At 40.9% G+C, this 17,887-nt stretch overlaps 2 protein-coding genes across 2 annotated transcripts; one reads left to right on the top strand and one right to left on the bottom strand.

Annotated features, from left to right (window-relative positions):
• Nucleotides 1-409: 409 nt before the first annotated feature.
• Nucleotides 410-3,223, top strand: SARC_07919 (hypothetical protein; the record flags this gene model as incomplete). Its single annotated transcript, XM_014298119.1, has 4 exons — nucleotides 410-510; nucleotides 1,611-1,668; nucleotides 2,191-2,322; nucleotides 3,029-3,223. The coding sequence occupies 4 exons, from the start codon at nucleotides 410-412 to the stop codon at nucleotides 3,221-3,223; spliced, it is 486 nt and encodes a 161-aa protein (XP_014153594.1).
• An 11,264-nt stretch (nucleotides 3,224-14,487) lies between these two features.
• On the bottom strand, nucleotides 14,488-15,606 carry SARC_07918 (hypothetical protein; the record flags this gene model as incomplete). The annotated part of the gene is made up of 2 exons (XM_014298118.1): nucleotides 14,488-15,041; nucleotides 15,102-15,606. The coding sequence occupies 2 exons, from the start codon at nucleotides 15,604-15,606 to the stop codon at nucleotides 14,488-14,490; spliced, it is 1,059 nt and encodes a 352-aa protein (XP_014153593.1).
• Between the last annotated feature and the right edge of the window lie 2,281 nt (nucleotides 15,607-17,887).

Below are 17,887 nucleotides of genomic sequence, written 5' to 3'. Positions count from 1 at the left end.
TACGTCACAATCAAAGTGTTCGACATGCATTCCCTGCCAATACACAAGCACAAAGTGTGTACAAACCACACCGACACCCTAAATCCCTAAATCCCTAAATCCCCAAACCCCTATCAAGATACAAAGCCTCGTCTCACCTCACACCCACTTTCTCCCTCCCCATACCTCCTTGTGTACCCCTGCGTGTGTGTCCGTGTGCACTCCTTCACGCGTGTTGTTTGTGTCTGCGTGCATTCACCTGTGTTATCATCCGTGTCTTCATCTGTCCATCTGTGTTGTCATCTGTGTCTTCATCTGTTCCTATGTGTCATCATCTGTGTCTTCATCTGTTCATTCTGTGTTGTCATCTGTGTCTTTATCTGATCATTCTGTGCACATAGTGTGTTGGTGCGTGGGCCCTAAGGAGCTGATGCGGAAGGTAGCGTCTGCTGCGTCGTATCTGGATGGCGGCGCGGCCAATCCAATGCAGAAAGCAGCTATTCCCATGCTAGCGGATATGGACTGGATCAGGTATGGCTATAAGTTATATGTATTATGTGAAGTAGTATGGGGTATGTTGTGTATGTCATATGTGATATGATATGGTATGATGAATGATGTATCAGTTATATACGATATTTATATGATGTGTATGATATATATGATATTTATATGATGTATGTTATGTGTGATATATATATTTTTGTATATGTTATATACGATATTTATATGATGTATAAATATGTTATATATGATATTTATATGATGTATTAGTTTTATATGATATTTATATGGTGTATTAGTTTTATATGATATGACATAGTATGGTGTATGGCGTATAAGTTTTATATGATATGACATAGTATGGTGTATAAGTAACCAGTTTTACAGTTTGGTATGTTATAATAGTATAATATGGGATGGTATATGTGTACAGTACAGTACATGTTTATATTTCTACAGTATGTATATATGTCTACAAAGTGGTATATGTTTCATGGGCTAGGGTTGTACGTATGGTGATACAGTAGTGGATGGTATGATTTGACATATCATGACGGAGGACTTGCACAGAGTGATTAGTGGATGATGTGACTGTTTTAGGGTTTAGCCACAGAGTGCGTATAAGGGGTTGATATATTAGCAGTGTTTGTGTACCTTCGCTCAAAGCTTTACGAGGTAAGCACGTGCGTGATTGTGCCACATGTGTGCAGCTGTGTGTGTTTATGCATGTCACCACCAGCAACGCACAAGCCCAATAGTGAGGGGTGGTTTAAAGCCATTGCATTGTATTGTATTGTATTGTGTGGAATAGAACTCATAAAACTTACTCCCAATGCGCTGTATTGGGTTGAACCGAAAGAGGTCTCTATTCAGAAAAACCAGTCGAGGTGTCTTTTATATGATACATACTAGGTTTGTGGTTCTAATAAGGTCTAATAAGAATACATACCATTTACAAAAAGGATGGATTTACTTGAATAGATAGCTGCAGCCTGGCACAATTACTACATGTACTACTACTGCATGGTAACCTGAATATACTTGTTGTACCTTATGGCTAAAAACCCTAAAACCCCAAAACCTTAAAACCCTGAACCCGTAACCGATGAATTCGAACGTTTGTGCAGAGCGGACATCAAATCACTGCAGGCGCATTTCAAGATGAAACGCGACATCTTTCTGGAGGTATGGCTATGTGTTTCATTTGTGTTGTTGGTGATAATTCATTAGTATTGTTGCTCTTAATGGGAGTGCAATGCTCTCTGTGGTAGGGTAGCTAGTGGTATTACATTAGTATTGTTGTTTTCTGGATGTGCTGCGTTGGTGTTTATGTTTAATACGAGTCTTATCTGTTGTAGACTGAGCATTGTTTTTCTATTGGCAATACATGGGCATTTGTTCACTGTCGTATGGTCGTCAGTGGTATTGTATAGCTTAGCTACAATTGTTTGAGATTTGTAATAGGTTTTTGAGTTTAGTATTGAATTAGGATTTAGGGTTTTTGGCTTTAAGGTTTGTTTCAGGCTCCTTCAATGCCTTCGGTTAAAATCTTGGCTAAACATCCAAAATTTTGGTTAAACCCCCAAACCTTGTTTCACATACACGGGCCGCCTTCGCTTTAGGGTTTAGGGCTAGGGTTTAGGGTTTAGCCTGGGTTTCCTCCGTTGCTCATGCAATTGTGTGGTCCATGTCATTCGCCGTTGACAGGGTATATTAAAACTAGGGATTACCGTGGACTTCATACCGGAGGGCACCTTCTACGTATGGGGCAACATCGCAAAGCTACCCAAGCCCCTCAATGACGGGATCACATTCTTTGAGGAAATGCTTAAGGAGAAGGTTTGTAGGGTTTATTAGGGTCTAGGGTTTGGGTGTGTAGGGTTTAGGATGTAGCTTTGTCGGCTGCTTCATTGCAATTGTACTGTCCTGCATCTGACCTATGGCTGTACTGTGCTGTGTAGCTGTTGACAGTACATGCACCGTGCAACTGTTCACTGTAGTTGTACCTTCTCGGGAAATCCCTGTACGTGTACTGTGTAATTGGGTACTGTAAGTGTTTGCTCTATGATTTGCCAGTGTGAATTTAAATAGACACTTTGCGAGGGCCCATACAGTGAGTTGGGTTGAGATGACCACTGACATCTGACTATGGGTGTGTACATACACATGACTATGCGTATGGACAGGTGTTAATTCTTTTTAGAATTTACATGGCGTAGAGTGCGTACTTTTGTGAGTAGACGGCACTTTTGTCATATCTATTGCATGGGGCTCGAAGACATTGTGAGGTTTGGAAGCGGTTGCTAGGTTACCAGAATGTAGAATAGGCCAAACATCTTTGTATAACGGATTAGTTGTGGGTTAATGGTGCCAATTGATACCTGTACTTTGTGAGTAGTGATGGCTATATCGAAGGGTAGTCAAATTGCGCCAGCAATGCAGCATACTGAAACCTTAAACCCCTATAGCGATCATTCCTTGCACTCATACACTCATCCATCACACTTGTATACTCCTCTACACATCCATACACTCACCCGCACAGCTGATTTGCGTAAGTGGTGTGAGTTTTGACCTGAACCCTGGGTCTCGGCGACACTTCTCGATGTCGCCGTACGCCAACTACGTGCGGTTCTCCTATGGGCCTGAGCTGAAGAATCTGCAAATGGGACTCAAGGCCATTGAACGGGTAGTCAACAAATTCGCAGCAATCAACAGACAAGAGGGCGATACAGATTGAGAAGAAAAGGGTATTAATTCCCTCGCAAGTGTACACGAATTTATCGTTTTATCAAGTGTAATCTCGGAATCATTCATAAAAAGTCGTGGATTTAAACCTGAAAGCCGAAAGTGATCGAGTGATGAGTAGTTAAATAACCATGTTTGTTCTCAACACCTGTACAGCACCACCTTGAATTTAATGAATGCCTCACCAGCCATCTATTGATGGCACTACACTTCCAATGAAATATCATCTGTTTTTTTTTCAGTAAAGGTTTTTTGTCAGCGGTTCAATCCTCACCAGCCATCTATTGATGGCACTACACTTCCAATGAAATATCATCTGTTTTTTTCAGTAAAGGTTTTTTGTCAGCGGTTCAATTGCTGGGCGACTCTGTTACCCCCTTTCCAGGTTAGGTTTCTTCTGTCCCAGTAGAATATGTTATAGGGGCAATATTTATAGGATCTTATTTTTGTTTCTGTATTCCCTCCAAGCTGGCAAGTGGCATTGCATACCTTCGGTACTCTCTCTGGCAACTCTTTACAAGAGTGGACATGCCCTCTCTCCCCGAGAGGGGTAATACATATATATAAGTAGAGGATACACTAAACTATCGTAGATAGACCCCCTCCGATGAGGGTAGTTTTAGAGCTCATGGGAAACATACCCAAACACTTTATACGTGTATAAATATTCACATTTTCTGCCTGGAATAATTTACTATTGCTGGAAGATGGCCGCTGATCTGCGATAAGCAATCCAGAATGACTTTGCCGTAGCTGTTAAAAACACCTCCTAATAGACATTCAGGGGTGCATCTAATATCAAATACCCTTAGAAAAATAATTTCATTGCAACCAGCAGTTAGAGATACGGTGTGGTGTAAATGGCTAGAGTTATTGTTATTTTGGGCATAGATGAGTGCTATCCTGCCCCACAGTCCAGGAGTAAAATATATTAAATTTTATCTCCCTCCTTCGGAGTAGTAGAGGAGGTAGACGTAAACACACGGTCCTTCGGATCTACCACCGGGGTGTACGCTATCCTATCCTACGACCCTCGTAGCAGGCTACCATCTGATCTTACATCCCGGGGGTGCTATGCTATTATATTATATACTCCTAAAATAAAAGAGGGGCCGTACATGGTAGAACTATCAGTGAAGGAATTAGCGTGTAGACCTAGGTGGAGAGGTGAGAGCCCCCGAGATCGGTGGGGTACCCCTGAATGGTTGGGGGCACCCCCTACGGGTGGTGACCCTACCTAGATAATATTTAAAGTATTCCTCACAATCTTCTACGCGAAATCATATTCCCGTAGAGATAGCTTCTTTGATCCGCTTTCTCTGATGCCTCTCGAGTGTAGGACAAAGTACCAATGTGAAGTAATGGGGACTATCAATAGGTCTAGTGGGATTCATTATAAAGTAGAATGGAATACACTTGGGTGATAAATACTAAACTAAGTGGGAATATATTATACTGGAAAAGATATCTCTATAAATAAAAAGGTAGTGATACCTAAATAGAATACATGACAAATATAAACCTACACATGGTCTAAGAGTATATCTGCTCGCACCTTCAGGAAGGATGGATCTCATGTTACAGCCCTCCTTTCGGATGGTAGGTCCCCCCGGGACCGTAGCTAGAAAATATCCAAGCCGGCAAACTTCAAAATTCTGAAAGTGGCGGGTCACACTTGCTCTCTAAGAAGGTTTAGAAGAAAAACAAGCGCAGTTTGTCCGAATTCGCTTTCCTTTCGATTAAAACCCTCTACAGGAATACCTAAAGCACACATGTGAACGGCAGTGAATCACACTGTTCGAAAATTTAGCTCGTGGGTAGTAAAGTGCTAGATAATGTTTACGTGTGGATAGATACACGTGATGTGAGAAATACATATAAATAGAACGAACGGCTATCGGCGAGGCGTTATCATTGTGAGGCGATGGGCTGAGATGTGTAGCATATCTGAACACTTACGAAGGTTTTTGGAGACACTATGCAAATTTCTAGTATGTGATTGATCCATTCTCCAATTTGCGAATAAACCATTCTCCAACTCTCGATTTCCCATCACATCAATCAATCTACCAGCTTTCCCGATTTTCCATGAATATATCTACAAGTGTTCTCGATTTGAGAGCGATTTAATTCCCAGCTATCTCAGGAAATGTACGCTACTTCCATCATGAAATAAAAAAGTATGTACCATCTCAATTGCTCATCAATCTGAGTGCCAGCTTTCCCGATTCACCTTCAATCAGTATCCTAGCTTTCTCGATTTCCTATCTACCTGTCAACCGGTCTTTTTTTTGCATATACCATTTGTAATAATTTACCAGCTTCTCCGCTTTCCCATCAAAATATGTACCACTTTTCTCGATCTTCCATTAATCTATAAATCAGTTTATTTATAAACCGTCTGAAATGGATTTTCCAGGTTCCCCAAATTACCATCTGTAACAAATTTACCAGCTTCTATGTTTTCCCATCAAGATATGACCCAGCTTTCTCGATTTTCCACAATCTATTATTCATATCATTCAGTGTTTTCCATTTTTGCTATGTAATTTATATACCAGCTTTCTCGATTTTTCACAATCTATTATTCATATCATCCAGTGTTTTAGATATGCTATATGTAACATATTTCCCAGCTTCCCCGATTTACCATATGTAGTAAATTACCAACTTCCCCGTTTTCCATTAACTATGCGTCAGAATTTCTGAGGACTGATGTCCATAGTCGAGCTGTCACGAGGAGTACAATTCCGAAGAGAATGGGACGGTCCGGTAACTAAAACACCTTTATATTGGGAAGAGGGAAATGGCAAATTGTAAAAAATCAACTGCTGAAATAATAGTGCAATCGAAAAGCCAACCAGCTCACATTTCTCGGGACGATGAGATCAGCTCAAAACCGTCGAGGAATCCCGATTTGACCCAATATTCTTAAACCCTTGTAGGGGTGGAAATAGGGTCCTGGTGTACCCCTGTTCTCGATTGTGTGTACACATATTTACCATCTGAAATATTTTTCCCAGCCTCCCCGATTTACCATCCGAAATATATTTCCCAGCGTCCTCGTTTTCATATTTAAATATATATCCCAGCTTACCAGATTTTCTATGAATCTATCAACCGTATTAACTAGGGTTTGTACATATACCATCTGTATTATATATTTTCCGGCTTCTCCGATTTAGCATTTGCAATAAATATACCAGCTTTTACTTTTATATCGCATTTTTTTTTGTCGATTTCCCATCAATACAGTACATAACAAGTTTTTTTTTTCTCAAATGCCAACTGAAATGTATTTACCAACTGTAATGAATTGCCCAGCTTGCCCACCTGAGTTTCTGTCTCAGCTTTCTTGGTTTTTCATCTACACATTAGCCAGATTTTTACATATACCATCTGTAAAACATTACCCAGGTTCCCGATTTACCTTCCGTAATAAATTTATCAGCGTTCCCGTTTTCCTATCAATATATATCCCAGCTTACTGGATTGTCTATCAAGCTATCAACCGAAGCAACCAGTTTTTACACGTACCATCTGCGCTATATTTCCCAGCGTCCCCAATTGATCTTATGTATTAAATTTACCAGCTTCCTCGATTTGCCGCCAATATCACGTCCCTCTGAAAGTCTCACCGTGTTTTCATTGCAGGCCACTTCTCCCATTGGAAGACTTTTTTTTCGAAAGGGACCGACCTCCAAAGGGTCATAAAAATTTATCTCAGCTTTCTCGATTCACATTAACTAATCAACCAGGTTTTTCTTACATATACCATCTGTAATATATTGCCTAGCTTCCCCGATTAACCATTTATATATATATATTTACCAGCTTCTACGTTTTTCCATCCATATATACACCAGCTTTTTCAATCTTACAAGTGTTTATTGCCCAGCTTTCTCGATTATCCAACAATTTATGTTTTTACCAACCTGCGAAACTTCGCATCGACCTGTCCACCAATTTTTCAATAAATCACATTTGTAAATTGTAGTATATATTCTAGCTTACCTGATTTACCAATTGTATTATATTCCTAGCTTCCCCGATTTACCATCGAACTACTTAACAAAATCCTTTTATCCAGTTTACTAAATATCTATTTATCAAACAGTGTTTTACATAGAACACCTGTGTCATGAACTCACTCGCAGCTTCCCTGATGGCACATTATTACATTACCAGCTTTCTCGATTTGCCGTTAATCCACTATCCAGCTGTCTCGATTTCATACATGTCTATTCCCCTGCGTTCTCGATTTTTTAATAGTTCAATGCGCAACGCCCTTGATTAATCATTTATCTATTTCATAGCTCTCTTCATTTTTCAATCGATTTGTAATTATTCTCAATTACCCATCAATCAATTTCCCACATTTCTCGGCTTCCCGTTTCTCATCTTTCTCGCGCAAAGGATCGAAGAGGAAACATAACTAGTCATATTGCATGACAGCAAGAATTAAATACAGCGAAGACTACGCCTCATCCATAGCCGTACTATACTTCAATCGTTTGATTTGAACGCACAAAGATAAAGCCTCCATTCGAACATGCTAATCGGAAATTGATGAGCACTAAGAATTATAAATCAGCAGAAGCGTTTGATAGGAACAATCTTAAAACACTCCGAGGAAACATATCTAGTCATATTGCATGACAGCAAGAATTTAATACAACGAAGACTGCGCCTCATCCATAGCCGTACTATACTCCAATCATTTGATTTGAACGCACAAAGATAAAGCCTCCATTCGAACATGCTAATCGGAAATTGATGAGCACTAAGAATTATAAATCAGCAGAAGCGTTTAATAGGAACAATCTTAAAACAATCCCACACATTGTGTTAAAATTCTTTTATGAACGATAGATAAGCAGCACTTCTATAGACTCAAAACCAATATTGGCCAATGTGCAAGTGCACTTCAAAAACTCAGCCCATGAGTAATGAGAGAGAGAGCATATATGAATATGAGAAAGAGAAAACATTCTTCCAATATAAGATAGAGCCCATATAAATGAATATATTTATACTATTGAAAGTGAGAACATATAAATGAATTGTAAGTGTGAGTGAGAGTGTGCTTAATACCTTAAACACCTAAGATAGAGTCCATACTAATTATAAATATGAAAGATCGAGTGTATGTAAACGAACTATTTATGAGAGAGAGAGAAAGAAAACGAGCATTTTAGTTTAATACTGTGTGAGAGTTCATATTGCCGTCCCACTTTCTAAAAATAAAACCAAAAAACAAAACACAAAACAACAGCAAAAAATTGATGACTAAATATTTATTCAAAATTCAGATCCCTTCTAAAAATATAATAATAACATAGGTTTCAAACTCCCCTTCTAAATAAATACAAATATAATATTTAAAAACAATAATAAAAAAGTCAAAACAGAAACTCGGTCGTGTAACTTTTGAATTATATGTAAGCCCGCACTCAATGCGAACTATGGGCAGTGTTCATCTCACATATTGAGCGATAATAGAGTCACGGTATACATAGGCACTACTAGTCGAAACACTATATCTTCAACTTACATACCTTTGGCAATAAGCGTGAAAGATCGACACAAGCGCAACTTGTATTCTGGCAATGTAGCCCAGTACCGCGGGAGCTCAGGGTGATAAGTACAAGACGGAGACGGATGATTCATGAACTATTACGGGTGCTTTGGTTGGAACAAATAGGAATTTTATCGTTGAAGAGGGGCTTGCTTGGACCAGGGTACAGAAGGTCTTTTTGCAAATTCATTGGGTCATTCCAATTTTACGGTTGTAAATTATACACCCGGTAATGGTGAAATGATGGTATCGTTTGATACTGTATCGGGCTATTTTACAACTTTGACACCTTCAACCGTTAATTTGGATGGAGCGGTTGGACCTGCGGGGTTAGATAGTAAATATTATACAACTGCTGCTTATCTATATTGTATACCTTTACTTGCTAATCAATTAGTTGTAAATTTTTGAGAAGACACTGCTGGATTGGCTTCGTCTATCGGACAGATTGCGACTATTACACCAGATATAACTAAGGGTTTTTCTATGCGATTAACAAATTATACGGAGATCTCGTAAATTCTTATTTTACGGGTACCGTTGTGTCTAAATTCGGGTCCGACAGTTCGAGTAATTGGAAAATCAATGTTGGGGGTGAGAGTGGAAGTCAAGGGCCCAAAGGTGAGTCCGATTATGATGGAGACAGGGGTGAGAGGTGATTTGATGGACCAACTGGGCCACAAGGAGAGAAGGGTGATAAAGGTTTGCGAGGGACATACAAGTGTGAAGAGGTCGATGATGATTTTGAAGAGAACGATCCACAAACCCCCAAGTGGTTCAGGGGGGTGGCTATGGATAGGTTGGGCAGGTGTGTGGCATTCCTCCCCTTGGTGGAATTGGTGGGATTGGTGGGATCGCAGGTGGTTCAGGCTCAGGTCTTCCCTTGGACGATATTTCCTACTAATTACCAGACCTGTATATATATAAAGACTGTTTCTTACCGGAAGGACTTTTAATAACCGTTTCTGGTTCTGATGTTTTAACATACCTTGGAAGGAGTGCTAGTACAATGCATTAATTACCCGAGAATTTAATCATAAACAACAACAATACCTCTGTGAATATTCCCTGGCTCGTTGCCTCTGTTTCATTTGGTCGTATTTATTCGTGGCAAATTAATGGTGGAAGAAGCTCTCCGACTCAGACTTCAACAATTGTTATGGGTGCAATTGCCTGCTACCTGTACAGGATAATGAGAACAATAAGCGGACTTCAAACTATAACAATCGGGAGCTTTTTGACTTAAAAATGAAATTGTTAATAATTTGTTAATTGTTAATTTAAATGGTTGATAAATAATAATAAAAGATTAAATAAGATGTGTCAAATTAAGAATGATGTCAAGAAGGTTGAAATCAAATGTAATCGTTGTGAGAAATTGAAGAATGAGTATGGTTTTGAAATAAGAGATAATGGGAATAGATATAAAACTTGTGGGATTTGTAGAAAAAGGGATAGCTGTGTTCATAATCGTATTATATATATTTGCGTAAAATGTAAAGGGAGTTCTATATGTGAGCATAATCGCCGTAAAGATGATTGTAAAGTTTGTTTTGGTTCAAGCATCTGCGAACATATTAAAGGAAAATTTAGATATAAAGATTGTTCGAATCCCGTAAAAAATATTTCAACAAATAATAAAAAGTCCAAGATATAAAGACAAAAAGAGAGGTTTTTCAACAAAGAAAATTCCATCGATTACAGTTGGTTGAAATCTACTTCGGAACTTCAAAACGGGGAATGTTTCTGCTGTAAAATCCAAATGGAATATAATCCAATTCGTAAAAATAATTTACTAACAAGCGAGAGAAAAAAATAATCAAATAAATCATATTAAATCCAATTGTGTCCTTGCTTGTTTCAATTGCAATATTCAAAGACAAGACCGCTACTCTCACGAAGAATTCATTAGTATCAAAAATCTAATGTAATATTCAAAATATTCAAATATTAAATTAATTAATTTTCAATCCCTAAAAATCCTCAAAAAAAACGGCCTTAATTGAACTAGTTCTGTTTTTCATTGTTGGATAACCAAGTTCAATATTGACATTCTTGACGACATGTAATTTATTTCTACTATCAAAGTAAAACTGACGTCGTTTCCCAGCATATCGAGTAAGGTTGCTTCGAGAACTTACATTTGCCGCGAATTCTTTTGCGAAGTTCTTCTTACTTTCTTTTATCAACCTATCTTCATTTTTAGAAAATCGTCTGATGCACAGACTCGGTCTTTTGCTCTCTTTCATTTCAAATTTTTCTTGACTACTTGTACCAAATAATATTTAATTTATTTTAAATTTAATCAATTTTGTGATATTCCCACACTTTCTTCTTGTTATCAAGAGCCAAAGCATATGTAATAAATTCGTCAATCGTCCCCGATAATCGATAATGTAAGTTTCGGTCTATCAAGGCGATATTAACGCCTTAGAGTAAAATAAACGCTTAAGTTAAGTCTAAATATATTAAAGTTCAATAATAGAGTCTTTTAGTAAAGTTAGGTATGCCTCGTGAAAACAGCAATACTCTGAGGGATTGTGAGGCTGAGACATTGCCTATATATAATCCTCTCAGTACTGTTTTCGCCGAAGAGATTTTACTTAGTGTTTCGTCGTCGCTTTATTAGAAACTATGGTATGTTTCGTTGGGGCGAGTCCGAGAGACTCATAAAATCCTATCTTTAGAAAGAAAAAGAAGAAAAAAATTCTTTTGATGTCCATAGTAATTGTATTAACCAATAAATTGCCACTTATCAATAATTACCGACTAGCCTTCATCAGACTGGCACATCTGGTTGGCTGAACGGAGGATAAACTAAGCTACGCTAATAGTCCTCAGAAGCCTAAGTTCGGTGGAGCCATCTCGCTACCGAAGTATTCAGATAATTCAGCCGAGAGAAGCGGAACCATCTCTTTGAACCAGCGAGCTTCAGGAGCATAAGGACACACCAACGTTGCAGTCGCCTTATCTCTCCTGATTCTAGCTATTACCCTGCCCAGATCAGACCACATCGGATTGAAGTACCACCTTGTACCCATCCAGGTCCGCAACGCAAACACCTCTCCTACCAGTGTGGACTGATAGAAGGGCTTCATCCGATAGTTTGTCGGATGAGCAAAGCCTTCCGCATCAAACGGACCAAACTTGTCGCATACCTTGTTGAACCAAGTCTTTCCCAGTGCGTAAGATTCAGTCCTGGGCTTCACCACTACCGGATCGCTCCAGTGAACCCGATCTTCTACCGGTGCACCCCGCGCCTGCATAATGGGGTCAATGTGGTACCCTAAGCGTGACTGCACGTCAGCTACCGGTTTCAGCTCACCAGGTATATGCTTCAGTACTATATCAAAGTCCCTTAGTACCTGAGCATACCGAGCCATCCTCCTTCCTCGCACCGAGGAGTCATAAGACAGCGGATCTTTCGTCAGCATAGTAACCAACGGCTCATGATCCGTGAATATCGTGAGCGGATGCTGCGATCTCTTGACAATGCGCCAAGACTTGTGCAGACAGTACACAATAGCCAAGGCCTCCTTATCCGTAATGTGGTATCCTAACTGGGCTGGGCTGAACTTTGAAGACCAAAAGCCTACCGGGCACAACTTCTTGTCTCGTCGAGCAAACAACCCCCCACCCACTCCTACAGAGTCACACGCGTCACAGTACAATTTTAACTTATCCTCGAACCCATGTTCGACCAGAATCCCCCTCTTGGCCACCTCAGCGCGGATGCGATCATATGCTTCCTGATGGATCGGTCCCCACTTAACAAGGACATCCTTCTTGCTAAGGTCCGAGATGGGGGCCATGATCCGGGAATAATCAGGAATGTATTGGCTCCAATAGCCAATCGTGTGGTACCATGAGGCGAGTAAATCCTTGTCCGTGGGTGGGGGCATACGCAAGATGGCCTCCATCCTATCCTCGCTAATAGCAGAACCGTTTTCGTCAACAAGTCGACCCAACGCTAGCACCGGGCGGTCAGAGAAATCGTGTGGTACCAGAAGGCAAGTAAATCCTTGTCCGTGGGTGGGGGCATACGCAAGATGGCCTCCATCCTATCCTCGCTAATAGCAGAACCGTTTTCATCAACAAGTCGACCCAACGCTAGCACCGGGCGGTCAGAGAAGCCAAAGCAGCACTTCTTCAATTTCAACTTGATGTTGTGCTTCTTACATGCCGCAATCAACGCCCTGATGCTCTTCCAATGCTTCATGGGATCATTGTCCCCAACGCCCATATCGTCAATGTATGTCTTGAGTCCGTCAACACTCTGGAAGGCGTACTCCATCCTTGGCTGCATAACCCAAGACGCCGGCTTGATGCCGAACGGCATGCCAACAAACGTGCGCTTGCCCCACGGGGTCCAAAACGTTAGTAGATACTGCGAGCCTTCCGCCACCTTGCTAAAAACCCTAAAACCCTGGCCAATATCTACCATGGTGCGGTACTTCTTGCCACGCACTGATGACAGAAACTCCTGCTCCGTAGGTACCGGGTGCTCTTCGCAGTCCAACAAGCCATTAAGCTTCTTGTAATTAATACAACACCGCCAGTCGTTAATCGACAAAGGAAAAAATCCAGGTCTCTTAAAGACCATGTGCGGCATTGCACAATAACCCTTGGAAACTGCCTCCGAGATTTCCCGTGTAATGCAATCTTGGTCCCAGTCCCCCACTTTACCACTAAGCACCGGGGTGAACGTGGGATCATTGTTGGGGTACACATGATAGGCTGGCTTCGAACCATCTTTCACCTTGAACTCGACACCGTCCCGAAAACGGATGTCGTCAAACACCATAAACGTGGAAGTGGCAGCATTATAGGCTACTGACTGTATATCCTTAATCATAGCTGTCAACTCTCTCTTAGGAAGTCCACACGCCTTGTGTAACTTCTTCAGTTGGGACTGGTCAAGCTCCAAGTGTGCCTGCGGATCCACCTCCTTAGCCGGAGATATCGTTGTCGCACCAATTAGCATGTCCACCTCAGCTAACAGGTCATTTAGACGAGGTAGAACGTACTCGTCGCCATCATTTAACTCAGCCGCATTAGCTAAGTAGTCCACCCGTTTCTTAATCTTCATGAAATGTGCTTGAACCGACGCAATATAATTCTTTCGTTCCTGCTCTTTGAACTGGTTCCTATGAATCACTCGTAATCCCAAATGGCGGCGTATAGTGTTCAACCGTAGATCCTGTGGAATCGTTGGACTCAGCTTACGACGCTTATGCCGTATCTCCGTCCTTCTAGCTTGTGCCCGCTTATCCGGCGGGCCACGCACGCCCGGCTGGTCCTCATCCGCTGCTTCTGATTCTAGAAATCAATCACCTGCGTTTGAGGCACCACCACCAGCCAGTCCTGCTTGGTCCACATGAGGGACAAGCGTTCCTTTCTCAAATCTTCAAATCCTAACAAAACATCCGTGTCGAATGGCAGAGATTTGACAACGAGAAAATCCACAGGGCGAACCAGCGAGTTCCCTCCCCGCGTATCCAAGGTCACTGAAGAAATAATCACATCAGAAGGTTGGACCAGACCCATTTCTGCCACACCCTTGTAAGGCAAGCCCAAGTATCGAGCTACCTCCAGTCCCTGTCTCTCTATATTGCGCCCTTAATAACACTCCCTACCTGCGCCTTCTCCTCCACTGTCGCCCCCAGCGACCCTGCCAGTCACTTCTGACGACACTTAGTCGCAATGTGACCAAACTTCTGACAGGTGTAGCACTTAATGCTCTTCATACGCTGCTTGTAGGCAGCGTCCGCATCCTCCTTGTCATCGCCTGATAACTCTACCCCTCTCTCATCATCAGAGGCCTGGGGTCGTGTACGCTTACTCGTCAGTTTGCCTGTGGCCTGTGTCACTTGTCGCGGCGTCTTCAACAGTTTCCGCAAATCCTCCCCTTGATTCCTTAACTTGGGTCGTAGGTCACTCGGCGCAGCCAACGTCCCGTTGTTCATGTTGTACCAATCACCCTGTGGCTCTGTCAGCACTGTGGGAGCAGCCTTAACCCCATGTGCACTAGGACCATCACGTTCCTCACGCTCCTCCTTAAGTGTAAGCAAGACCGGAGTCAAACCACCTATACTGTAGGAACGGCGAACACTCTTCCCCAAACGCTTGTGGTGAATAAATACGCGTTCTAAAAAGACATCTATAGTATCATTCACAACATCTAAATTATCCATAACCGCATCATAATACACCGATTCCACTTTGAGTAATCCTAAGAAAAAACTTGCATGAGGGCTCAATAAACACTCCATGCAATGATCAGCAATCACACCTTCTGTCGTGGACAGCTGTGCAGCTTGGCCCAGGTGTTCACGCTCCACCTTCTTGAAGTCTGTCAACGGAGCCCCTGTAGATACCGTGCCAGCCTTCGCCATCTGCTTCAGCAACGTGTCCATGTAAGTTCCTAGTCGAGCACTAAGTTGCTGATCCCTTCCTCCAGCATCCGCCGCCGGTGCCATCTTAAACAAGCCTGCCGCACCACCCGTAGTTCCTGCTTGAACACCCCATACTCCATACGTTTGAATGTTCTGAATCACACTCTCAATCAGCTCTGGATTCGTGACGTACTGATCCGCCAACAAGTCTGCAGTTTCCAACATAGAGCTCCGCGGTTGCACGAATAGCATAGCCAACATCTGATTATGCTTGGCCAAAATCACTGAGTCGATCATACCAATGTCAGTCCATCGATCCCCTAGTAGCGCCCGTACACTGGACTGAACTGCCGTGTTGAATCCATGGAACAGATAGTCGTTGCCTTGATGCGTCTGCTTCATTCCTGGCACTGTAATGCCAGATTAATGATGGATCCTTCGCTTCTTAAGGACCTGACCTGGGCCCTTCGCCCATTGGAGATAGTCATCTCATTTCTTCCCATCGAATGTCTCAATCGATTCCGTCATTTCGAATCGGTTTTTGTGTGTGTAATGTACTGTCTACCTTACTACCTATTATTATTGTGAGTACTTCTTAGCCGCATATCTTCAGACGTACATCACAGATTATTGTTAGCTATCATACAGGTTATAATAATAGTGTCGTAGCGTATGGCACCTACTGTGCCATACACTGCGTTTGTAAACAATATTGTGTTCATGTGAATTCTAATATAGTTTTATTAATAGAACTAGTCCAAATCTTATATTTGGTATTATACTGGGGCCTTTTAATGGACTTGTCCAAATATCTGATATGCAAAATGGAAAAGGTATGTAATTATTAATAACTGTTAAAATCCATTTAAAGAAACTAAGTTTGCGTACTTTGAGGAGTACGTTTATATTACAAGATTCTAATGTGGAGGCCCGGCTTTTACAATAACCGATATAGTCCAAACCATCAGAAAACCTTATGTAAAAATGTCGGTGGGTGATGAAGATAATCCATTAATATCCCAACTAACGGTTTTCTTACAGTCCGACCATTTCAACGACACGTATAGATACGGAATTTTGGTCCCAACAGTACTATTCTCAACGACTGCCTCTGTTATATTATCCGTTCGACTCCCTTTTGTTAGTGTTTTTATCTCCGTCTCAGTTAATTCCAAATCAACACCATTCGTTGCCCTATAATAATAATCAGCAACAATATAATCATTAATTGGAGCTGATCCGTTATTTATATTTCCCGGGTTTTCTGCAACTTCTTCACCGCTATCGAATGATGTATTCAATCTACTCCAATGCGTTCCATCGTCGGCATTAGCCCATTTAGCCGTGTCATAAGTGGCACCAACTACTTTTTCCTTTACCGTTGGAGTGTCGTTCCTCAACTATTCCAAGTAATTACTGGGTCCCACATTTTCACCATCTTTCGCCAAGACATACCAACCCTGCTCCTCACCCCGAGGACCTTCTGCGTCTAACCGGATCATCATCCCGCTTACTCTCATATTCTAATACATTAAAAGTAAATCTTTCGCATTTGTATCAATATGGTACCCACCGCGACACGTACTAGCAAAAGCTGTAAGAACATCACTACTTTCACCTGTTGAAATTGGATTAGATATAATAGTATAACCTTGAATTGTTAAATTAGTCGAAGCCATTCTTTCTTTTCTATTCCTTTTTTATTTCGTTTCTTTATTTAATTTATTATTGATATTTTTATTTATTTAATAAAGAAAGATAAAAACAATATCTGATACACTTGAAAAGCCAAAACGGGTCGTTTCCGGAAAAAACCAGAGCCGCTCTGGCAGAGGGAATAAACCGGCTTGCCGCAAAGAGAGCTTCTAAGAAAGACGGAAATGAAAATGAAAATGAAAATGAAACAGAGATTAAACCGGAGATTAAACCGGAGATTAAACCAGAGAATAAAGAAGAAAAGAAAGAAAAGAAAGAAAAGAAGAAAAAGGATAAAAAAAATAACAATTGTTATGGATAGCGGGAGTGATGACGACAGTGAAGATGACAGTAAAATTGTGGTAAAGAGTTCTCGAAGAAGGACGAGAAGACGGGAGGATTCTCGTGAAGATGAAAATGAAGAATTTGAAAAGAGACGGTATTATGAGTGGTTGAAAGAGCTGGGCTGGTATAAGACAGAACTTTTCGATATGAAGACATGTCGCGACAGCCTGAAACTACTTGGTTAAGAAGACATGTCCAAGACATGGCGTCATTAATGGGTGTCTTTTGAAAACTGGTCAAAAAAAACTTTGTCCGATAGAATAGCCGCATTTAAAATTGACCAATAAATAAGACATATTTTTAAACAAAAAGACATCAACATACCGCGAATTGCACCTAGAAAAATCAACTAAATGCACCTCTGATATTATTATATTTTAAAACATAATTCGTGAACAGGACAAAATAATATATATATAAAATATTTTTTAAAAAGGGCTTTAGTTTTTTTATAATCACTCCAGTGATCGACTGATCGACGGTTGTTATTTAATAAATAAATATCATTTTTATTTATGAAGATTTTTGACAGTTGACTTTGAGTTTGAGTCGTTTACCGAAAGAATTACGCGCCAGAGTGCATTTGTGAAACCGTTGAACATTATGTATGCATTGATTTCTATGAAGCAACTTGTGCTGTCAG

The sequence above is a fragment of the Sphaeroforma arctica genome, assembly GCF_001186125.1.
Source record: "Sphaeroforma arctica JP610 unplaced genomic scaffold supercont1.665, whole genome shotgun sequence".
Classification (NCBI taxonomy): Eukaryota; class Ichthyosporea; order Ichthyophonida; genus Sphaeroforma; species Sphaeroforma arctica.
This window is presented reverse-complemented; position numbering and strand designations above follow the sequence as displayed.